Genomic DNA, 24,974 nt, shown 5'->3' on the forward strand with positions numbered 1-24,974 from the left:
CCAGTGGTGCAACCTTAAGCAAGTAGTGCACCAACAGCCATACAGGCTTTACCCATATGGAAAAGATATATATAAATCTTATAAAGTTTTTATCTGTCTTGTATGAAACTTGTATGAAAAGCATACAAGAGTGAAAACACATATAAGATCCCTTGAAAAATTATATAATGAAACTTATATGTTTTGTATACTTACTAAAAAAATATATGAAAGTAATGAGAAAGTGGCCACTTTCATGAGTAAATCATGTAAGCCTTATATGATTTATATATGACTTACTCATGAAAGTGGCCACTTTCATGAGTAAGTCATATATGTTTTTACTATTTGTTTTCCATATGGGTAAGTTCAGGCATCTACAAATACAGCCTGAAAAGATTGTGATGATATCTTTGGTCGTGGTTATATCTACTAACGACCCAATCAAAACGCAGCGTGAGACATGCTGATTAAGACGTAGCTCATTTGGATAATGATGATGATGATGTGTAATATCATCAAACGTCTAGTTTCCAATTCTGTATCCATCAAACGTAACGTCCTACATGTTTTTAGATCGACGTCGCACACTGAAGCGAAATCGCAGTGTGCTCGAGCCTTCAGAGGCAGATGGCTGTTTAACCCTGTGACGAACTGTACGGAGACTTTGACCACAGTGACTCACCTGCTGGTGGACAACAGCGCCATGCTACGTTTGTCATTCACTTTGGTTGCGTTAATCGCTGTTTTTCTGTAACTTTGTAGGAGTATGTGTGGGACGTGTGTTTGTGTGCATCTGTGTGAGCAGTGCGTGTTGTGTGCAAATGTTTAGCTCATTGGAACATACTGTCAGCAGTTTGCTCTCTCAGCCCGCCCACACGTGAACGGAGAGCTGATCAAAGCTCGAGGCGTTATCACAGCAGATTTTCCTCACAGGTAGAAGATAAAAAGGATATTTTTCTACTTTGAAAATCTAATTTTTTCTCAACTCTATAGTGTTTCTTCTTGTAATGAGCAATGAATTAGGTCATGTTTGAGCTCAGCTCTACTGTGCACACCTTCTCTTATCTCCTATAAACAAACTAAAATGAACATTGGTGGGATTTTAAGGAGGAGCATTTTGAAATCCAATTCATCGTTCAAAGACGCAAACAGTCTCTTTCCATCTTAAGAAACATAGAAAGAGACATCAAAACTAATCTTAGGCAACACTGGAATCTGTAGAAGCGCTGCAAGAACTGCAAACTCTTCAGCATTTTAAAGGACAGTGACGGTTATTACAACTTTAGCCCCAGCACCAAAACTCAAGACTGTGCTGCTTCGGTTAAAACATCTCATATTAAATTAAACTTCAGCCGGTACACTGGACCACTAAAACAAACTTTTCTGTTCACGAATGTAAGTAAATAACTTACTTGGGCGATTGTGGCTCAAGAGTTGGGAGTTCGTCTTGTAATCAGAAGGTTGCCGGTTTGAGCTCGGACAGTCTCGGTCGTTGTGTCCTTGGGCAAGACAGTTCACCCATTGTCTGGTGGTGGTCAGAGGGCCCGGTGGCGCCAGTGTCCGGCAGCCTTGCCTCTGTCAGTGCGCCCCAGGGTGGCTGCGGCTACACTGTAGCTGCCATCACCTGTGTGTGAATGGGTGGATGATTGTGTATAGTGTAAAGCGCTTTGGGGTCCTTAGGACCAAGTAAAGCGCTTTACAAATACAGGCCATTTTACTTACATTACAGTTACAGTTATTACAAATAACTTACTTAAATTATCATCTTAATCAAAAATAACAGTGCTTTTCTATTTTTTTCTTTGTTTTGTGAAATAGTACATTTGATAATTCATTAATAACAACAATAATTAAATTTTACTATTAACAATTACAGAAACATAAAAAAATATATTGGTGATTACAATAATATAATTAATAAATACAGTATAATAATTAACATACTTTTGAAATAGCTTGCACATTTGATTGGTTACAAAGTCACATGGTTGTCTCCATGCAGGTCCATAGATTTGGACCTACATTCCCTCACTGAGCTTCCAGTCCAGCGCCGTAACCACGCGGCCATCACTGCTCAGTACCTGCGCTTGAATGCTGCACGTAAAGGCAACTTGTGAGGAAATCTAAAAAACAATGACATATGTCAGCTTATTTAACTCACCCAATGTGACAAATGGCACATGCAGTTGTAATTTGTCATCACTTTATTGTCTGCTAGCAAAACACAGATGAAAGATAATACAGACTAGTTCTGCTGTTTAGAGTAATAATAATGGATGGGATTTATATAGCGCTTTTCAAGGCACCCAAAGCACTTTACAATGCCACTATTCATTCACTCTCACATTTACACACAGCTGCCCTGGGGCAGACTGACAGAAGCGAGGCTTCAATATCGCGCCATCGGCCCCTCTTGCAAACACCAGTAGGCGGTAGGGTAAAGTGTCTTGCCCAAGGACACAACGACCAGGACAGAGAGCCCAGGAATCAAACCGGCAACCTTCCGGTTACAGATGCACTTCCCAACCCCCTGAGCCACGGTCACCCTGGTAGGACAGATAAATAGCATAAAGTGTGGGTGCAGCTTCTACCTTTTTTCTCTGGGACTTTAGAAGACAGCTGATGCATTTATGGTCATAGTTTCAGGCCATACTGAATGAAAATGAAGTCAGGTTAGTAAAGTTTTATCATTCTGTAAGTCAGAAAGGAGGATTATCTGGTGAAAATGGTTGAGTCCAGGATTTTCTCTATTTCCACTCAGTGGTATTTGATGAATGTAGGCTGTAGAGCCTGGACCAAAATCTTCAATGCACGACTGCTTTTTCTTTCCTTGCTGCATCAGGAGGACATCTGGAGGTCACATCGTGCAAACAAACTTCTACTGATGCAACTAAACTGGATTTTGTTAGAAGCTCACCATTTCATGCTGCATTATCAGCTTAAAGGTCACCCATGCATTGCATGTATTGAAGATGTCTCCACTACTGAAAAGTTTTTTTCTCAAACCTTCCAGCTATTAACATGTTTTTTTCTGGAACACCTCATAACTGCACAGTGCTCACCGGTAATCATGGCTTTAGAAAGTGTTGCCTGTTATAAATATTAAAAACATTATTTTAACTTTAGCCACTGGGAACAGGATTCAAACCCGTGCAGCGAAACCCAACAAAAGTTCAAGCCGGAAACCCTAACAGCAGAACAACCACAGCCCTGAAGTCCTGGCCAAGAATGGCATACTTACTGTCTCATAAAAGAAAGACCTGCCTTTTTTCCTCTTTTATATTTGCACTGAGACTCATTAAAGACAATAAAGTAAAAAAGTAAGAAAGGAGCAGGAGCTTTAATAAAATAAGAAAATAAATCTACTCTTACAAATTTACGAGTCAGTCGATAGAAAAATTAATCCAAAAAGTTTTCATATTTCTTTGCCCTTGAGAAAAGAAAGTCCACATTACAAGTAAATGAAACCACTTGCCATTAATTATGCTTAGCAAATGAGATTATCCACAGCTGTCAGCCCACACACACAAACCGGACAGTGAGCGGGTGCTTCTTGCTTCCCCCCTGCCATGCCTAATTTCATTATTCTATTAAATAAGGTTCATTAACACCGGCTGAATGGAGAAACTTCCCTTCTTAAGCTTTGATAAACACAAGCAGTGTGTAATACGAAGCCACACAAGCTTCCTGCTCTCTCTCTTTTTTCCTCTCTGCTGTTCTGCATCTTCCAGAACATTGTGGCCTTTTGCGTGCAGGTAGCAATCATCTGAACGACTAACATCAGCATTTTCTTTTGCACTTTCTGCATCCACTGATGCATTTACCTCAAAGAATGCAAGGGCAGAAAAAACTGTGGTGGCTGAGAGGCTAAAGCGAGGTACAGAAATCAGCTGGATTATTACACCGGTGATGTGCGGCCCCAATATTTGATAGGTCGACCTCAACACATCTGCATATGGTATACAATGATATATACACTAAGGAATGTTTTGTGCACTTTTGTACAATCTATAGCGACCAGTGTTGGTCAAGTTACTTGAAAAAAGTAATCAGTAACTAATTACTGATTACTTCCCCCAAAAGTAATCCCGTTACTTTACTGATTACTTATTTTAAAAAGTAATTAATTACTTAGTTACTTTTTAAAAACACGATTTACAACCTGAATAGGTGATAAAGTGATAGATCTTTCAGCCCAATTCTACTTTTTCTACATAATCCATCATACAAAATGTAATCAAATGGAAAAGTCTCTTTTTAAAACTTATTTTATTAGTTTTAATCTTTTAACTTTATGCATCAAGCAAAAATTTAATTATATGCACCATTCTCTTACTGGAAGAAATTTGTTTAATATTTAAACCTATTATCTGCACATTCCAGCACATAAAAATATATATATATATATATATATATATATATATATATATATATATATATATATATATTTGTGTTTACACTCACTCTTTCAAATAGATGCAAGTAAAACACAGCAGAAAATAAATAAAGTCAAAGACTAGCGGTCCTGTTGCTCTATTTTCACCTGTAAAGCAGGAGTGGGGTAGGCGGAGGTTTACCCTGGTGCAGGTGTGCAGCGGTCAGTGGAAGAATCCGCGAGTTTCTCTGTGAGTTTCCCATTACGTCGTAGCTACTCGGTGCTTGCTCGGAAGTTTAGGGGTTTTTTTCGCTGTAAAAAGAAGTTTTCTTCCCACGCACAACGGACACTAATGTTTTTGTCACTTTTTATGGAATCAAACTCAAAGTAAGGTCAGTACTTCCACGCTTTAAACGCTGCACGCTCATACTCTCTCTGCACTCGATATATGATCCATTGTTGATCTGCACACAGCTGTTGTCACGAACGTCGCACTCGCTTACGTCACTGTCATGAGACATTCTCGCAAAAAAACAATCACGGTTTTAGTAACGCAGTAACGCAGCGTTCCTACGGGAAAGTAACGGTAATCTAATTACCGTTTTTGCAATAGTAATCCCTTACTTTACTCGTTACTTGAAAAAAGTAATCGGATTACAGTAACGCATTACAAGTAACGCGTTACCGCCCATCTCTGCTAGCGACTGACTCTCCTTTGGAGCCTCAGGCGGCCACGAGAAGAACTGTGGGGTTGTCTTATTGTTGCTGCTCAAGTGCATTATCACTTTTTCATCACTTTGGTATAACTGCTCATTTGTCTTCATTCAAAAAAAATCATAGTTTGTACTGCAAACACTTTTTTGACATAATTAAGTTGGATGACAAAGACTTGCGTGCACCTATCCAGCACCAATCCCCTCCAGTTATTCACTAATTTGTTCTTTGCTACATGCACATGCTCTCTAAAATCTGCTCACCTGTTTTGCAAAGCTCAAGCTGCACAACACCATCGTGTAGATCTGCTCATGTAAAACTTTAGAGGTAGATTAAGCAGACAGTTTGTCACATTGCAACTTGGATAACCTCTATTTAAATCAAGTGGAAAGTCTACTACTTCACTCACAAATGGGTGTGAGTTAATGAAGGGCTTTTTGGACTACCGAGGGTGTGTTTTTGTGTCTATATCAGAGGATGTCAAGTGAAAGATGATGAAAAACGTGAAAATGGCGGCAAGTGTGGGAAGACGCGAGAGCTCAGTGGATACGACGCAAAGAAAAACAGTTATTAACTTCTTTTTTTGTCTGAAAATAAATGGTCCCATTAGCTGTGATGATGCAGGTCATTAAAACACCTCCAGCCTCCACCTGCCTTCAGAAGCACAGGACTCACATCATTACGTTCACATCCCATCTCACAGCTCTCATTCATATCATCCCACCACTTAATGGCATCACACGCCTAATATAACTGAAAGGTGGAAGGTTAATGCACAATAGTTTAGTGTGCACTCTTCATTATTCTAATGACTTTTAGTTTGCTTTGCAGTGCCCTCCAGAATCAGCAGTCACTTGGGGTAAAAATTAGGAAAATAAGCAATAAAATTACCCACAAAGAAGTCAGAAAAGTTGCATATTTAATCTGACTCTGGCTTCTTTAATATTACTAAGAAATATCTCAGTTTAATGGTGAAATTGACACCACTTTTATTTGCATGGAGCACAACTAATTTCATATGATTCTCTGTAATTTGCAGCCATGTTCAGCTCATAATATTGGTTTTTAAAAAGTAATTTTTCATTTCAGGAAGCCTTAAAAGTGAAAAATGGCATGTAATAAAGCTGCAGACTAGTTTAATGTTGGTCCATAATAGTTATAGTTTAACAGGAATTCATTAATAGCTTATGAACAGTATAATTGCTGCTGCTGCTCATATTTCAGTGTTTATGTGAATGTATTCTAACAAGAAATGTTACAAAATAAAAACTCTCAAATGGTACTTGTGCATCAGATAAATGGGAATAAATGGGGTCACTGGTTTGGGGACCAACAGGGATCAGCAGGTGATCTATTATGGTGTTTTTTCTTTTTCCCTGAAGCCAAACTCCAAAAACAAAACAAGTGGAAGTTGTAGTGGAGATGGAGTAGATAGGAAAGGGCTGCATATAAAAAGTAAGGTGTGAGAGCTTTACAGAGGATTGTGCATTTTAAAATCCATGTTGGAATGCTACTACTGAGATATCATCATTCCCAATCTTCCAGTAACCTGCCTCAGTACCACAAGCTCCTGTCAGGCATTCCCACTCTCCAAAATTGGGTACCAAGCCCCAAAAACAACTTGTTATGGCCGATGCTGGTGTGTTGTGGACCCAAAAGCAGAACACACAGGAGGGAAAACTGATCAAACAAAAAATGAGCCGTTACTGTGGCCGATGAAACACGTGAAAATAAGTAATAACATGAAGTGAGCAAGAACTAACAAAACCTAAACTTTGAGAAACTAAAACATGAACCGTGAATATCCTGACGACATGAACCATAGAGCTGTGAGGAGGTAAACAGCAGACTCAACAATGAACAAAGGGAGACAGCATACTTAAACACAGAGATGGGTAATGAGGGAAGTGAAAACACAGCTGACAAAAATGAACACGATGCCACAGGGGAAGCAAAAATAAACACACTGAACATGGAACATGAGACTGTCAAAATAAAACAGGAAACACAATGAGATGTAGGCTGTGACAACGACAAGCTTGGCAATAGGACATGAAACATGACAGACTGGGGGGAACGAGGCACTGGCATAACTAAAAGTCATACGCAGAGGACAAGACAGACTTATACAGGAAACAGGAAATGACACATAAACAAAAAAGCATGGATGATAATTAACTACACTAAAACCTAACTACAACATACACTAGAATTAAACTTTTTTCCAATACATCATAAGAAATCAAAATAAACTCAAAATGCTGGGTAACTGACCCAGCTGACACACCTTGTGCATTGAAAGAGGACCGTGGCTAAAATCTAAACCCTTCGTGGCCGATTACCAAGACTGTCAAGTACACTCTGAAGGTCTACTAGAAGATGTTAATACAGCATTGCAGACCATCCCTACTTCGACCGTCAGTGAAACCAACCAGCTGATCTACACCACGGCAGCAGTGATCACAGAGATGCTCGGCTACAAGATGAACAGCCACTAGGAGCATTACCCTCCACGGAGAAGGACACTAGAGGCAAGGATAAAAGCAGCACGGAGGGAAGTTAGCCAACTATTGGAGCTGCAGAAACATGTGATGAAGGAAGGGATGCCTAAGAAGTACAGAAACATGCCCAAACCTGAGGCCTTGGAAACTGCTAAGCAAAGACTAACATCCAGAAGCACCAGCTGAACCATCCAGTGTATACTCTCACTGGCAGAGACAATATGAGAACAGCTCCAACAAGGCTGGAGACAGAGCAATACTGGGAGAGCACAATGGGGGTAGGACGCTACCCATAACAACAATGCTCAGTGACGAGTGGATCTAAGAGCAGACCACAGCAACCTCCCTGAACAGGCTCCAAGGGTTTTATATGTATATTAGGGGTGCAACGATACACAAAGTTCACAGTTCGGTTCGATACTTTGGTGTCACGGTTCGATATTTTTTCGATACAAAAAAAATGTTCATGCCTTTTTAATTTGTCATTTATTAAAATTATAAATATATATTTTAACTCAAAAGTACAGTTTTTAAATTTAATGTTGCTGAAACAACAAAGGGATAAAATAATAAATCTAGAAATCACTCATCTTTGGAAAAGAGAGTTTATTACAGAGAAATGTCTCTTTCCAAAATAAAAGCTCTACTATACGCTTCTTCTGGGCTATATTCTCAGCAGCATATTAAACATATCAGGTCCCCATAAGGAGAATCATGTGCTAACGGCTGTCTAAATGACTCGGATAAAGTTTGTAGCATGCGTGCTTGTTGTTTTTGTCTGCTTCCACTTGTCTTTGCACTAGGATGATGTCGGAGTAAATATGCAGTCATATTCGTTGTGTTCCCACTAGTGCTGTCAGCGTTAATCTGAAATGACGTTAACGCCACAACACGGCAAATCTCCGTTAACGAGCTACTGCGGATCGCCCCGTGCGTGGGGCTGGAAGGCCAACACGTTAAAGAGCTAACTGCGCTAACACACTAGTTCCCACCAATGTAATTGAGCATTGCGTGGCACATCCAACATACTGTTTTACTTTAGTCCATGACGAGCTTACCTTCAGGGTCATACGTCACATGAAAACCAAAATAGTTCCAAACGCCAGATCTGAATGAGGGTGGGGGAGGTTCAATTTGCCATGTTGCAACGAGCTTAACTTCTGTCTCGCTAGCTTGCCCTGCGCTCAGTGAATCTGCCTTCGACTACTCCGCCTAGGCTGCACTGTCGAGCGCAGATCCACTGAGCGCTCAACACAGACAGCATCGTCAGAAGGAAAGTTGATAAAATACATTTAAAAATTGTATTGTTCGATACATATGCGTACCGAACCGAAAGCACTGTATGAACGGTTCAATATCGATATGAGTATCGTTGCACCCATAATATATACATATACATATATATACATAAGCAGAAGAGGATGGATGGATATAAATGAGGGGAAAACACAATAGGTTTAAGAATTAAACTTCACCCTAAACAAGAGCCACATGCTGACGGGGTATAGCTCTACCATTTTGGTTACTGAAGACTCCCCCAAATGGCATGTGTGTGAGGGATATTGTAGATATATGTTACCATGAGCGATAACAGCCACTAAAAGTGGAAATATCATTATATCCACCAGCAGCCCAGATTATAGGATTGACAAAGAAAAAAAAGGTTAAGGGGGAAAACAGCTCATTTACTATCCATCCATCCGTTTTCTTCCACTTATCCAAATTAGGGTCACAGGAGCTTATCCCAGCTGTCATGGGGCAACAGGTGAGGTACACACTGGACAGGTCAGCAGTCTGTCACAGGACTAACACAGAGAGAGAGAGAGAAGCATTCACACTGATTTTCACACCTAATTTAGAATCACCATTTCAACTAACAAGCATGTGTGGACTGTGGGAGGAACCCAGAGCACCTGAAGAGGAGAACCACAGACACAGGGAGCTCATGTGGATCTTCTTCATGTGAGGCAACAGTAGTCACGACTGCACCGCTGTTACATCCCCACATATATGTATATAATGATATATAAGCAGCAACTTTTTCAAAATCTCCCAGATAGACAGGACCTGTCTAACCTGTCAAACTAAACATTTGACAGAATATATTTGTGCCAGTTTTCCTTAAGTGTATATGGTAAGTTTGCACATTTTCCACTACACTGCGCAGCTGTGATGGCCGAGTGGTTAAGGCGTTGGACTTGAAATCCAATAGGGTCTCCCTGCGCAGGTTCAAACCCTGCTCACAGCGGCTCAATGATACCACGTGGTACTCAAATGTAACCAGGGTTTTTGCAAAATAACAGAGAGACGGGTGTGCTGGTGATTTTGACCCTCAGTCTTAAAGCAGCTAATTGTCTGCACAGTCTAATGGTCTTCGCTCTGAAAGTAATAAAGTCTGCGCATGAGGAAGGAGGCACTACAGTTGGAAATCCATACAGCAGAAATCTTTCTGCGGTCAGTTTTATTTAAGCTGTTTAAGTTTCAGATGACATAAAATTACCGGGTTTGGGTTAGAAAGCTTAATTTCTTTATGCATGCAAAGAAATTAAGCTTTTTAAGTTAAGCCTTCTTCAGTCTCAGCTGACTGCAGGTTTCTCAACCTTATAAACAGTATATACATTTTTGGGAAAAACTTCATTCCTGTGGTTGGTTTCTTGATAATATTGTCCCATACTACCAGCAGGACAGACGCAAAAATAAAAACAGCCGAAAATCCTTCAGGAGGAAAAAGGAGAGAGCAATGTTCGGCGGCCACCACCAGCAGAAATATTCAAATTTTGGGGGGTTTTCTTGTTGCTGCTCGAATGCACCTGTTGTTACTTTGATTTGCACAAAAGCTCGTGAAACTGATGGTTAGAGTGGTTTTTGCTTCCTGTACACATGGATATGCCTGAAGTTTAACTGACTCTGTGTTATACTGCGATGGTCAAGTGTTCCCTTCATTTTTTGTGAGCAGTGTAGTGCATGAGACATGTTCTAATTATTTGTTTCTTTATTTAATTGTAACCAACCATATATCTTTAAGGTGCAAGAGTTTAGAATAGTGTGGCTGCTTCTATGACTGCAGTGCTACACTAGCAGCATTAAAGTTGCCTCTGTGTGATAAGGATTAGAAAAGTCTGTAAAGTTTGGTAAGTCTTACTCAAGTAAATTACAGTTTTCTCATATTCCATCACTTTAAAAGATTTTTTACGGTGGCCCTGAGAGGCCAAACGGACTGCAACTTAAGAAAACACCGGAATAAGAAAAACGCTGCAAAAGCACACAAAACACAACGGAAATAGGAAAAAAGAAAACAGAAATCCGATTATTAAGTGATGACGTGACGAATCCTACTTCCGAGCCTAAAGTAGTCTGTGTTTAATATGGCTTTTGTGTTGTTAACATGTTTAATGTTTTGTATTTTCTTCTATTTAATCTCAAAAAGCTCCTAAAACAGTCAGTGATCACCGTTGACCTCCCTCGGCTTTTATTACCGCTAATAATTTATTTAAGCCCAGTTTTTAAAACCTTAGGATGTAACTACAGCACAGCCCATGCAGCAGTATATGAATGACTAACCTCGTATTGTGGATGGATTATCTCAGTTGTTCTCCTGGCTGAAGTTTGGTCCTTTTACAGCATCCTGCCATGCGATTACATTTGTTCCTGACCACCGAGAACACTCACGTTAACTTTTATCGAGAGGAAAAAAAGTTAGCTTGTTTATATTATGCTAACATAGCTGTGTCGCTAGCGGTCAGGTAGCACATCATTATATACCAGCTAGCCAAACTTCAGTAACCCTACAAACGTCACTGCTGTTTAGTTTTCTGTCTTCATTTATGTTGGAAGTGATAACAGAGCTGTACGTTTTAATTTGTTTCCAAAACCCCGCAGTCAGGACATGCTATATTGTATTTAGATAGAAGCTAGCAAGCTAACTTCCTGCTAACTTCTAACTCCGTTAAATGTCATAAATTCCGTTTTCATGGATGCCTGGATGTTAAACTCAGTTGTTACACCTGGTAGAGCAGAACGCTGATCATTTTATTAAAGATGAAAGACTTTACACAGTGTTTTAACTCTCAGAAATGCCACAGTGATCATTTGATATATGGACCTGCAGCGGAGTTTAGGCCCAGACACGGCTAGTGACGTCAGACTGAACGATCGGATAGGAAAAAACTGATTTTCAAAAGCACTAGGGAAGTGTTTCTGGGGAGACAATAACTCGACGGACCAGTTGCAGGAACCAAAATATGCTAAGATTTGCGCTGGGAGACACTTAGAAGTGGAGGATCTATCGGTTTTGTGAGGAAACAAAAGATGCGTTAGCCTATTTGCCTAAAGATCTGTCATCAGTGTTATATGAATCATAATAAAACACGCCTACCATGTTTTGGGTGCCTGCAACTGGTCCGTCAGGTTATTGTCTGCCCAGAAACACTTCCCTTGTGTTTTTTCCCATTTCCGTTGTGTTTTGTGTGATTTTGCATCATTTTTCTTATTGTTGGCGTTTTCTTAAGTTGCAGTCCATTTGTCCTCTAAGGGCCACCGTAATTTTTTTATCACCTTTTTCTTACTAGTTTCTTTATTTTCAAATCATCTTGAAAAAAGTAAGTGATTTCCAGGAAATGTTACTTTCAATATACCCTTATAAGTAAGAAAGGATGTGGGTGAATATGCTTGCCGTAATCTTATTCATTTTTACGTATTAATATACGTAAGCAGCCTGTCAGTCGATCACACTTTGAGCCACTCGCCAATGCCTTTGGAAAAGATTTTGTGCTCAGTTTAAAATCTCTGTGACTGGGTTAATAATACAAAGCTGTTCATTGAGTTTAAAGCCCATGATGCTTCTTGTGTGAAAGCCTCCGTCCTTATCACAGACACCTTTCAATTACCCCGGCTGGCTCTGAGCCACCTTTCTGTTTGTTTTCATTCAGTGGGAACTCTAATGGCGTTCATGGCTTCCTGCAGCAGATTTTCTCTATCACCGTATATGTGTTTACCTCAGTCCATTTAATTTCTTCTGCAGTTCAGGGCGAATATAAAACTAAGCATCAGAATCACAACACTGACTCGCTTCACAAACACAAAATGTCAGAGGACACATTGTATATTTCCATTTAGATGAAAATTTATATAAGATGAAAATGATCTCAAGTCTTTTTCATTGTGTTTTTCAGGATGCAGCAGCACGCCGTCAACCTTCATAAGCCCCATAAAACACTGGGATACTGAAGCATCATCAGCTGAGGATGCAGACAGTTCAAGTAAATGCCGTCCCTCCTCTTACTGCACACAACTTGCTCTACATCCATTATTTCAATGTGCTACATATCTAACATTTGAACTGCAGACAGTTTATGTGGCTATTTTACAAACACAGATGTTGTATCAGCCTACATTACACTCTCAGCCATGTTAGCAGCATGCTGGCTTCATGGACTGCAGCATAAGCCTGTCAGTCAGTTATACAAATGCATTGTTCCAAATTTCTCTTTATGAAATGTTCTGATATTAAAATGTTTGCAGACTTTGTTGGATGGACAAATGTCTATTGCCCTGACTTTTTTAGCACAAATGCTCATCCAAAGCAGACCAGTGCAACCATTATCTACAGTCACAGGAATCCCAGTGACTCTTTTCCTGCCAAAAAAACAATTTTGTGCCTCAGCAGCCATTACTGCGAGTGCTACAAATATACTACGGTCAGTATGAATTATAATAATTTAACGGGACCTACTATGCCCATTGCCACATCTCCATTTCCTTTGTCTCTAATAGAATAGCTTTGAATTAACAATACAAATAATTATTTGTACTTTCTCGCTGGGCCCCTCAGTTCATCTTCTGTCTAAGCTGGTTTTATGTTGATTGGCTGCCCCTCATAACCACAAGATTTGAACAGCAGATAGGAGAGAGTTGAGAGCTGTGTTTCCAGAGATGCCTGTAGAAATATATGCTCTCATGTTGGCATCATGAAGAACCACGAGTAACATAATGTCTGAATCTCAGTGTGTAGTCTGAAGTCTGAGCTCACTGGGACGTCTGTAGGTATGCCGGGTTTATTATTTAAAAACTTTGGCCAATGGGACAATATGTGTGAGACTGCCACTTCAACCTCATCTTCTGCCTACTGGCAAAAATTTAGTTGGTTCGATTTTTCATGATGCCAAACCAACAAATAGGTGGAAGTTCCTTTTGCTGGACGAGCTGTGGGGAAATTGCTGCAAACCATACCCACATTCTGGTTGTGTCGAAAACTTTCTACATTTTGGGAAGATGTTATATCAAAGATAGAACAGATTATAAGCTTTAAATCACAACAACGGTCCGTCATAACATTTTATTTAGGAAACTTACCCAAAGAATTAACAAGCAATGACAAATATCTCCTGAAGATTCTTACTGCTGCAGCAAAAAAAGCAATTACTCGTAAGTGGCTCTGTAATGACCCCCTGTTCTGGACGACTGGTTGAGGGTTGTTGAGGAGATTCATAAAATGGAAAAACTTACCTTTTTGTTAAGGTTGCAAGCTAATACTTATACTAGAGCAGGGCAATATGACCAAAAATATTTATCACGATATACATTCGAAAATTTGCGATAACGATATAACCGACGATATAATTGACACTAGACAAAATACTTTACAACTCCACAACTTTATTAGTGCAAAAACACCCCAAAAAAATCATTGCATTTTCACTTACACAAGCAGCTTTTTTAAGTGCATTAAAGTTATATAAAAAATTAACAGTGCAAATGTAAATTCCTTGCTGACAGTTTAACCAAAAGGCATTTCTGGTGGAAATTGGCCGACATATCCTCAGCATAACCATGTATAATATCCACAAAACTTAAAAAGAGGTTATACACACACAATACGGTAATATTATGTTGAAGCACAGTACGTATCACTCCGCGAGGCGCCTGCCTACGATAGCCGTAATGCTCCGACAATCCATCAAGCGGTGCGGCAGATTTTCGAGCGCCGTCGACTAATCGTGGCAGCCCTAATGGAGACACAATGGATGTGTGCACTTCAGATTTAGTCTCTGTTTAGACTTTATTGGAAATGTTAGCATGCTAACAAACTAAACTAAAATGGTAACTAGGTAGCTAAAAAAAATCTTATGCCTGGTAAATATTAGCGTATTTGGCATTAACTGTCCTTTCCATGGACAGATGAAACCAAAGTGGAGATGTTTGAGTTCCGGATTTGGCATGAACCACAAAAAGCATATCAGCACAAACAACAAGTGGCGAAGGAGGGATGATTTGGGCTTGTTTTTCAGCCACAGGATCTCACAGGCCGACCATGAACTCCTCATGAAGTCTTCTGCAGTCAAATGTGAAGCCATTTTTCTAACAGCTAAAGCTTGGCTGAAATCAAATCACAGGATACAAGCTGAAAAATAAAAGAATCATTGTGTTGCAATGGCCGAGTCAAAGTCCTCAACCTGACTGAAAGGTTGTCACGGGACCTTAAAAGAGCTGTGCATTAATGAATGTCCAAAAACCTCAATGAACTGATGCAACGAAGAGTTGACCAAAAACGCCTCAACATCGATGTGAGAGACTGATGAAGTCTCAGAAAACAAGTTATTCCCTCAAAAGTTGGTCCTATGAGCTTTTGAATCATAGGGTTTACTTAACTTAGTTTTAGAGTCCAGTTAAAATGTTTTAATCATGCGGCTGTGTAAGAATGCTGATGATTTTCATGTACAATAAAGCAGGACAGGATTTCTCACTGTGAACACTTTGATCTCGTAAACAGGTACCAGCAGTTTGGAGGTGAAGGAGAATCAGGATGACAAATGCCAGGTGGAGCGTGACCTCCTTAGAAAGTATCACCCATCAACTTTTTGCACAACTTTCCCCAGAAATGGACAAAGAGCTTTGAAGAGGAAGCAGCCGCTGGTGGACGGAAAAGACCAGCTGCTCTACCAAAGTCACTCGACCTGTAAAAGAGCAGCTTGGGGTGTGACTCAGAAGAACGCACTGGTGCACCTGAACGAGCTACGACCAGGCCTGCAGTATGATATCACATCAAAGACTGGCCCGCTGCACGCACCGGTGTTTTCTGTAGCCGTGGAGGTAAACGGCTTCCACTTCGAGGGCCGAGGACCAACTAAAAAACAGGCCAAGATGAGGGCTGCAGAGCAGGCTCTCCAGTCATTCATTCAGTTCCCAAACGCCTCGCAGGCTCATGCCACCATGGGGAACTTCACCAGCACACCTGTGGACTTCACAGCAGATAAAGTGGATATTCCCAACGGATTTTTCAAAGAGTTTGAGCCGTCGGTGCTTCGGAACTGTGATCTACTCCACTGCAACGCAGCAAAAAAGGAGGTCTTCTCCAGCATTTACAACCACAGAAGACTTGTTCGTCTAACACTGGACTTGGTGTCCTCTACAAATCCAAAAAGACGAGCAGTCACCACCTCACTGTTAGAGGACCTCAGTCCAGTAGCACTGCTCAATGAGCTGCGACCAGGGCTCAGGTACATGTGCCTGACTGAGAGAGTTCCTGGCAGGCCGATGAAGACTTTTGTTATGGTGGTCAGGTTGGAGGGGCGGGTGTTTGAAGGGTGTGCCCCCAGTAAAAGACTGGCCAAGGCCAAAGCAGCAGCAACTGCCCTGCAGTCTCTTTACAACATAAGTCTGGGACCAGAGAGGACCTTCATGGGCCTGCAGGACAGCAGGGCCAAAAATCAGCTACCTCAGGTGAGTATTTTACCTCTACTCTCCTTTTATAAGTATAGTAATAACAAAAGAGTTGTATATGGAAAGAAGTGAGGGAATAGTTTCACTAGTTTCTGTAATGAGTAAATAAACAAATTTGAATGAGTTGATTTTCGAAAACACGTCCTGCTTACATGGATGAAAAACTGTATTGAGCTTCACCTACCTGAGCAGACCCAGCTAAAAGTCAGTCAGTCATCAATCATAGCAACATAAATGAATCTTATCAGTGCGCCCCAGGTTGGCTGTGGCTACAATGTAGCTTGCCATCACCAGTGTGAGAATGTGTGTGTGAATGGGTGGATGACTGGTTGTGTAAAGTGCTTTGGGGTCCTTAGGGACTAGTAAAGCGCTATACAAATATAGACCATTTACCATTTACCATTTAAACAGCAATAAAAATGCAAAGAGATGCAAAATGACCAGGTAAAAGTTAAAAAAAAGACTCCAATAGGTAAACATGAGCACTGTGGCTATCACAGTATACATGAATTTACATCTTTCTGTCCCATGCATGACTGCATGACTGCTCATAACCTGTTATGTAGTCTTCTCATTGGAGTTTTTATATAATATTACATATCCCATACATACAAACAGCACCTCATATGTGTCCATGATGATATCTGATATCATTCAGTGTTAAAGGCAATAGATGTTCAGGTGTTGTTGCAAACGCATTGGTCGCATTTCTTTTCCCAACATGTGGCATTGGCTAAGGCCCCCCTAGCCCTTACCTTTATATCACCTGTCATTCCGAATAATAAAATAATGTAAAATGTTGAAAAGACAAAGACATCACACTCTCTAAATCTGCCCTTTTTCTCACCTTTCCAATGATCTTTGTTAATTAGACACAAATGCAGATAAAAACTGAAGCAGACTGGCATGAAAATAACAACTGAATAGTAACTGAAATTTTTTTTTTTTTTTAAAGAAAACACAGGATTTTGAAGGTAAAGAGATAAACTGACAAAAACTGGGAGCAAATCAAGATGCAGCATCCAAAGCTGAAAAATGAAGCCAATGCAGATGTGCCCAAAACTGCAGCTCCTCTGGGGAATCCAAAAGGAGAGTCGATCCAATCAGATAATGAGGGCGGAAAAAGGGGGACTGTAAACAAAACACATATACAATAAACAGCAATTTCTCTGTTCTTACGTTTTTGTATGCAGATTTCTGGTTTTGTTTACAGTTGTGCAACACTTGTTTGTGTCTTTGTTTCGCAACAGTACCAAGATGTGACACGTTTCAGTGTTTCACTTTCCCCATTACAACAAGCGAGCGAAAACACGAGGGAAGTGGAAACACCAGGGTAACAAGGCACAGCTGAAAGTAATTAAGGCTATAACAAAGGAAGTCAACCCAATGGAAAAGCACAAGAGACAAATGACTAACCATGTAATCATAAGGATGAAGACAACAAGAGACGACTGGGGTGGGAAGAAAAACCAAAACACATGAAACCAAATACCAACAAACCAGCAAGGCACAAAACCCGAATCCTTAAAACATAAAGTCCTGTTAAAATCACTAAACATAACTTCTAAACTAAAATCCTGAATGAGAAAAACAACGGTGACAGAAACACACAGGATGTGAAAAAGGAAAACATCACATCAAAGATGGAGTTAGAAGATGGTCAGAGATAAGGCTGTTCGATATAACGATATATATGGATGATGATATAAAAACGTCTATCGTTTCATTTTATGCTATCATTTGTTTCGTGGTGTCGCAAAATAAACTGTTTACGGCAATATTTTTTCATCGTTTTGATGGTCACTGTAGTGGCTATATTCATTTCTTAAAGTTCTCTCTTTCTCTTATATTTAATATAACCACACTACGGACGGACAAGCGCCTGTTTTTATGCGTTGTGGTTAGCAACAACGACGGTAACAGCATCGCGTGTCCGCTTGTTTATGTTCCACACAAACCTTTCACAATAAAGCTCAAGATCCTGTTGAGACTTTTAAAAATAAACTGAATCACGTGAAAGAGCAGATTATTTACGGATGAGAATTAAAAAAGAGCCGCCAGGTGCTAAAAAATAAACCTTAGACTCAAACGTTAGAACAGGCTTTTCCCCGCAACACGCCGTGTAATAAATACTCACAAAGAAAACGGCGGCCGTTACAACTTATGTCTAAAAATGTATCGTTTCATGCATCGGTTAAAACACTCGACTCCAGCTACATGACGCGCAGCTGGAAACACTTCCCGCAAGACGAGCTGCCCGAGATTCACAGAATTTAGAGAAAATGTTACATTTTTGTGATTTGTATCGTTATCGGGACGATAGAATTCTTATATCGGGATGTGAGATTTTGGTCATATCGCACAGCCCTAGTCAGAGACAACAAAGCTGTTCCCCAGATGTTTGTTTTGTGCCCACCATTTTTATAGTGAGGTGACTAAACGTTAACAAATTGCAACATTGTTCTCCTCTTACATCCTGTGGGTCCTCACTTTGAAACTCCATGTCAGCTTCAAGTCGTGACACTGAATTTCTCCCTCATCTCTTTAGCATTCGCCATTGTTCGAAGCAGTCTGGATAAATGGGTGTGAGGTGCACCGTATGCTACCAAATGGAGTGTGCTGCACATCAGCATGGCCATCATGTCCTGAGGCCTGAGAGCTGGATGGTGTCCTGCACACTCCTCTGCAGCATCTAAACAGCTTCATTATGTCTCAGAGCCGCGGAGAATCGTCCCCGTCGTCTTTTACTGTCGTGCTGCCGTGTTTTATGAATACAAGGCGACTCGTCTCCTCGGATCGACTCCGGGGAGATGAAGGGAGTGACTGGGCATAAACCCTTTTACACAGTTGTTGAAATATGCAAATGATAATGGAGAAAGACAGACATGCATGTACTTCATTGAAGCCTGAGGGAGGTTTGATGAGAGGATCCACTGCCGGGTGGGTGCAATGGCAACATTTTGGGTGAAAAAGGGGATTCAGATGCTTTGATTTTGAACAAAAAGCACTTTTACATGGCTGTGTGCTGATACACCAATAAGTGAACAATTTGCCAAATCCTCCCTCCTCCTCCTCTTTGTGTGGAATTTTTATTTCCCATCATTTAGCATCAGCCCTCCCTCCTTCGCTTCAATATGAGCTGTCTGTCAGACGGCGTGACGCATTAATGAACATTATTACAGCACATTAGGGATGAAGGAGGAGCGGCAGCGGAGCAAGGAGATAGAGGTGGAGCAGGAAGGCGGTGTGAAGAGCATAATAATCCAGCAGATAATTGTTTAACACACTCATTACACACGACCTTGTGCCACTGTCATCCAGAAAATGTTGAGCTTGAGAGTTTCACTCAAAATAAGCTCACTCGGACCACAGAATAGTTTGAACCTTTAAAAGGTGGTCATTGAGAACATGCCGGGTTAGCATTACTGGAGGTTTATATGGTTAGAAATATAAAAAAGACATTAAAGTGTGACACTTTCTTTTTAAAGGGGGCCTGTTCTTCTCATTTCCAGCTCCCTGTTTCTGTCCTTAGTTTCTAATAGCATAGCTTAGCATGATCCACTGGCTTTGATTCAGCAGCTCAGTTCATCCTCTTATCGTTGCTCTGACTGATCTGAGGAGTGTGGGTCATTATCAACAGAGCTTTCACTTGACGTTATCAGACTGCTGTTTTCTTTCAGTTTATTGTTGCTTGATTGTCCATTAAAAGATTTTATTTAAAGGTTTATTCTCTGACTCTGAACGTCATCGTGAGCTTCAGCCAGATCTGATCCAATAAATATAGATTTTTTTGTTTGTTTTGAAAAAGCAGAGAAATTTACACAAGTTAGGTTTTTGGTTGTTTTTTTTTTAGCTAACTGGTTATTTGCTATTCTTACTGTGGGATAAATAAAGTATTCTCATTCTGATAAATTCCATAATAAAGTACACAAATTGGATCTTTAAATGTAAATGTAATGTAATTATTCTGAGTGTAAGTAACAAACTGTTTCCTAGTGATATTTATAAAAAACTCTACCTTTGGTAACATCCAACATTCCTGTCAGTTTCTGTGACAGGAATCTTCCCACAACAGACTAGAATAAATATTTTAAAGTCCAGACAGTCAGTGGAAGTATAGTTTACCTCCAATCACATCTGAATTTACCATAATATGAATTATTAGCAGTTACTACAAGGCTCAATTCAGACAGTCAAATATTTAATCTGCTGTCCCCAAACTGAGGGAACAGACTGATGTGCTGGGCAGTCTCTTATCCTGCAAATATTCAGCAGACGGTAAATAGAAGGACATTGAGCAGGGCTGCTGTTTAGTTTAAACCTCCTGTTGTTTTGATGCTGTTCCTTTACCTTACTGTAACCTCCAGGTGTCTCTCAAAAGAGCGACAGGCCTGAAATATCAAACAATAAGAGATATTTTGTAGGGGTGCAACGATACACAAAATTCACGGTTCGGTTCGATACTTTGGTGTCACAGTTCAATATTTTTTCGATACAAAAAAAAATGTTCATGCCTTTTTAATTTGTCATTTATTAAAATTATAAATATATATTTTAACTCAAAAGTACAGTTTTTAAGTTTAATGTTGCTGAAACAACAAAGTAATAAAAAAATTAATCTATCTGATCGAGAAATCACTCATCTTTGGAAAAGAGAGTTTATTACAGAGAAATGGCTCTTTCCAAAATAAAAGCTATACTATACGCTTCTTCTGGGCTATATTCTCAGCAGCATATTAAACATATCAGGTCCCCATAAGGAGAATCATGTGCTAACGGCTGTCTAAATGACTCGGGTAAAGTGTGTAGCATGCGTGCTTGTTGTTTTTGTCTGCTTCCACTTGTCTTTGCACTAGGATGATGTCGGCGTAAATGTGCAGTCATATTCGTTGTGTTCCCACTAGTGCTGTCAGCGTTAATCTGAAATGACATTAACGCCACAACACGGCAAATCTCCGTTAACGAGCTGGACGGCCAACACGTTAACGAGCTAACTGCGCTAACGCACTAGTTCCCACCAATGTAATTGAGCATTGCCTGGCACATCCAACATACTGTTTTACTTTAGTCCATGACGAGCTTACCTTCAGGGTCATACGTCACATGAAAACCAAAATAGTTCCAAACGCCAGATCTGAATGAGGGTGGGGGAGGTTCAATTTGCCATGTTGCAACGAGAGTTTAACTTCTGTCTCGCTAGCTTGCCCTGCCCTCAGTGAATCTGCGTTCGACTACTCCGCCTAGGCTGCACTGTCGAGCGCAGATCCACTGAGCGCTCAACACAGACAGCATCTTACGAAGGAAAGTTGATAAAATAAATTTAAAAATTTGTGTTGTTCATACATATGCGTACCGAACCGAAAGCACTGTATCAAACGGTTCAATATCGATAGGAGTATTGTTGCACCCCTAATATTTTGGGATTGTGACACCTCTTCCTTCGAAAACTGGGGGAGTTAATTGATAGAAAACTCTCGGCCATCGCTGACAAACTGTCGGATTTTCAGACGAGCTCATGCATAGTGTTGGGGAATATGGCATTAACACAAGTTTACCCAGCCAACTTTTCAGATTTATTTTCCTGGATGATTGAGAATGCATCAAGACGTTTTAAACAAAAAATATAGTTTTAACAGTCCCATAGTTATTTGATCATCTGTGCAACACTTCATCAGTTAAAGGTCCTTTTTGTATTTACAAGCAAAACCAAACTAAAACTTTCGCCACTAGAGGGCAGAGTTTTCCCTTGAGTGTTTTACTGTAGTTGTTCATTGACATAATGAATCACAGCATGCCAAGTTATCCATTGCTGTGTGTGCTCTCTGGCTGGTGTATCCTTTCTTGTCATGCTGGGATGAGGACAGTTTCACTGTGTTTGCACAGATGTGGAGAACAGCTGCCTGAACAAACACATTTATTTGCTTTGTGCTACAGTTAGTCATAGCGAGTTGTCACAATATGGACAATAGCCAGTGATAAAGAGGAAAGACAATTTAGGTAGACCACTTTATGTCACTAAAAGATTAAAAAAATGGGTTTTAGTGCTTCCATTGTAACAGTTTATTACATGGTTACATTCCTAAAGCTTAAAACAAAGACTAACACGCAATAGTATCCTCTGAATAATGAAGCATCTCGTGATCCTCAACAAAAACACACTTTCAGTTTGTATCCTCAGTTTTCTTCTCCTGTAGTTCTTTGCAGAGTCAATCTTCCACTTGGTGAGAGAGAAATACACAGCGCTCACAGACAGCTGTTCCTCTACCTCGCACACCCGACACAAGGTGCTGGCAGGGATCGTGATGACCAGAGGTGAGTGCTGGCACTATGATGGTCAAAAAGTATGACCTAATTCGACCTTGAAGAAGAGGTCAGAGGTCCAAAGTAACGTGATCACATATCATTCCTTACATGCCGAACTGTTATCAGTACAAAAAGTAATAGTAATAAACATTAACGGTAACAAAACAAACCAGTTAAATCTATTGACCTTCAAGAAGAGGTCAGAGGTCAAATACACAGTGCACTTGTAAGAATCTTAGTTTCTAAAAGTTAATACATTTTGTCCATTTTCAACTAATAAATCTATAAATTGATGAATAGATTATTTTGTTTCCAGGCAGAATTACACACAACAACACTTCCTCCAAACACATGACCTCCTGAGCGTAAAGTGACCCAAAGTATGAAGCATAAAGTGGTGAAATGACCAGTTTTCTAACTGGAGCACAAAGGACTCTTTTTGTAACTGTGCACCTGCAGGAACAATGTGTTTTGTTTCAGTTCATCTGAAATAACACCGAGCCACACCTTTGACCGTATTCCTTACTCAGATGTCTGTCATGGAGAAGAACAAACACCTGTTTGTTGTTTCATTGAGGTTTAAAAACGGGAGCGACCTTCAGGAGAAACGTCGTTCCCTCCTGCAAAAATATGTTTTTGTAAAGCAATTAATTGAACTTTGGTATTTAGTCCAGTGAACAGTAGCATCATGTAATCTTTGTTGTCATTCATCACACTAGTCTGCTTTCTTCATCAGGTATCTTTTAAAAGAAAAGAGGCATGCACCCATAGGGCATCCTGTGTAGGCTTTGTTTTTCATTATCTGAAGGAGTCATAATTCATCTCCATTCGTACTTTACTCACTCCCACTTAAGTCCCAAAAAAGCACTTTGGGCTTTGCTCTTTTGTCTTATTTGTGCTTTGCCGTCTCCTCCATCCTGAAATTAGTCTCTCTAAACTTAAAAGAACAAATTCAGTCCAGAGTTATTCCTAAATTGTTCTTTATAACTGCTTCACATCTCCTCCTTAATTATTAAAGATCGTTAATTATTATAATATCTGATTTTATTTTACCTGTCTTCCACTTGCTTTTAAGCCCGTCTGATGCCATTTCATCTTTATCCTTGTAAACATTTTATTTCTGTTTATTAGATTATAATTCTGTGATGGACTTCATACAAAGTGGTGTAGAATTAAGTGAGAAGGGTGTGTGTAGGTTATGTTGCTTTGCGGATGCTGTTGATGCTGATCAGCGACAGTCTGATGCAAATATCTGAGACAGGGTGGGATTGTCATCTATGACCTTAGGAGCTGTGATGTGACATGACGAACACCCAGTGAGTTTAAAATATTGCTCTTTATTTCACAGAAATCCTGCATCATAGTGACACAGTTATCAGTCAGTCCTGGTTCTGTTCTCTGGCTCGCTTCATGTTATCGTTCGCTCGGCTTTTTGTCATCTGAAATTGGACGCAGACGCAGCAGCGTCCGATCTTCTAACAGGATGTTTTGCCACTTGTCTGGGCTCATCATTTAAAGCAATCAAAGAGTCGCCCCGGATCAGAGGCGAGACAGCCCCGTGAATGTTTGATGAGGTCGGATAGAAGCACAACAGCCCCTCTTGGAGACGACGGAGTGATTGTTCAGTCATACACTTTTCATTAGCCCGTCTCAGCCTGTTAACGCTCCGGTTATGACCCGACACTGAGGCGGAGGGGAGGAAAAGAGGAAATGCCTCGTTTTCCTGTTCCCTGAGTGAAATAAGATGGCCCGTTTCAGCGGCAGCATGCCAGCAGTCTCGTTCCATTAGAGCCAATCACAATCATCCTGCCTGTCAATTCCCACATGCTTCATTTCTCTCCCTCCAGGACTCGATCTTCGATCAGCCCGGGTTGTGTCTCTGGCCACAGGGACGAAGTGCTTGGACTTGGGTGGTGTGAGCGACTGTGGCTGTACGCTCAGCGACTGCCACGCTGAAGTCGTGAGTCGACGGGCGCTGGTTCGATTCCTGTACAGTCAGCTGGAGCTGCTCCTCTGGTATGATTAGCAGTCTCTGATTATCTTTGTGGCCTAAAGTAGTTGGTCAAATATCAGCGTTGGAGGGTTGAGTTAAATATGGCGTTATAAATAAATGTCATCGTTCACAGATCTGAAGTGGAAATGACACCTATTCTGAAAACTTTAGATACATTTTCTTATTAAGTATTTTTATTCATTTTCCAATAAAATGTTCACATTTTTAATAGATGAGGCTCAACTTTGTGTCCAGTTTTATGTGGATTTTGTCTTTTTGGACAGTTTTCTAAGACCTGGATTAAACCTAGTGCTGAACTAAGGTGTTAGTTTATAGGACGAGGGTTAATCCATATTACCTGGTGAATTAAACTACTGTGTGTCTGTCT

The 24,974-nt window shown here is 40.3% G+C and overlaps 1 protein-coding gene and 1 non-coding gene across 3 annotated transcripts in view; both read left to right on the forward strand.

The window, feature by feature from the left end:
• The window catches only part of LOC146497173 (inactive double-stranded RNA-specific editase B2-like), a 57,916-nt gene that overhangs the window by 19,358 nt on the left and 13,584 nt on the right, over nt 1-24,974 (forward strand). For both annotated transcript variants that reach the window (XR_014870616.1, XM_085140657.1), the window contains exons 2-5: nt 12,744-12,830; nt 15,341-16,290; nt 22,485-22,602; nt 24,441-24,609. Coding sequence is in view for 1 of the 2 variants with exons in the window: in XM_085140657.1 (XP_084996783.1) it covers nt 12,744-12,830; nt 15,341-16,290; nt 22,485-22,602; nt 24,441-24,609 (1,324 nt within the window). In the remaining variant the exon portion in view is untranslated. The remainder of the gene's footprint in view (nt 1-12,743; nt 12,831-15,340; nt 16,291-22,484; nt 22,603-24,440; nt 24,610-24,974) is intronic.
• Nucleotides 9,739-9,820, forward strand: trnas-uga (transfer RNA serine (anticodon UGA)). The gene has a single exon. It is a non-coding gene; the product is annotated as a tRNA-Ser (tRNA).

This window comes from Neolamprologus multifasciatus, chromosome 18 (assembly GCF_963576455.1).
Source record: "Neolamprologus multifasciatus chromosome 18, fNeoMul1.2, whole genome shotgun sequence".
Classification (NCBI taxonomy): domain Eukaryota; kingdom Metazoa; phylum Chordata; class Actinopteri; order Cichliformes; family Cichlidae; genus Neolamprologus; species Neolamprologus multifasciatus.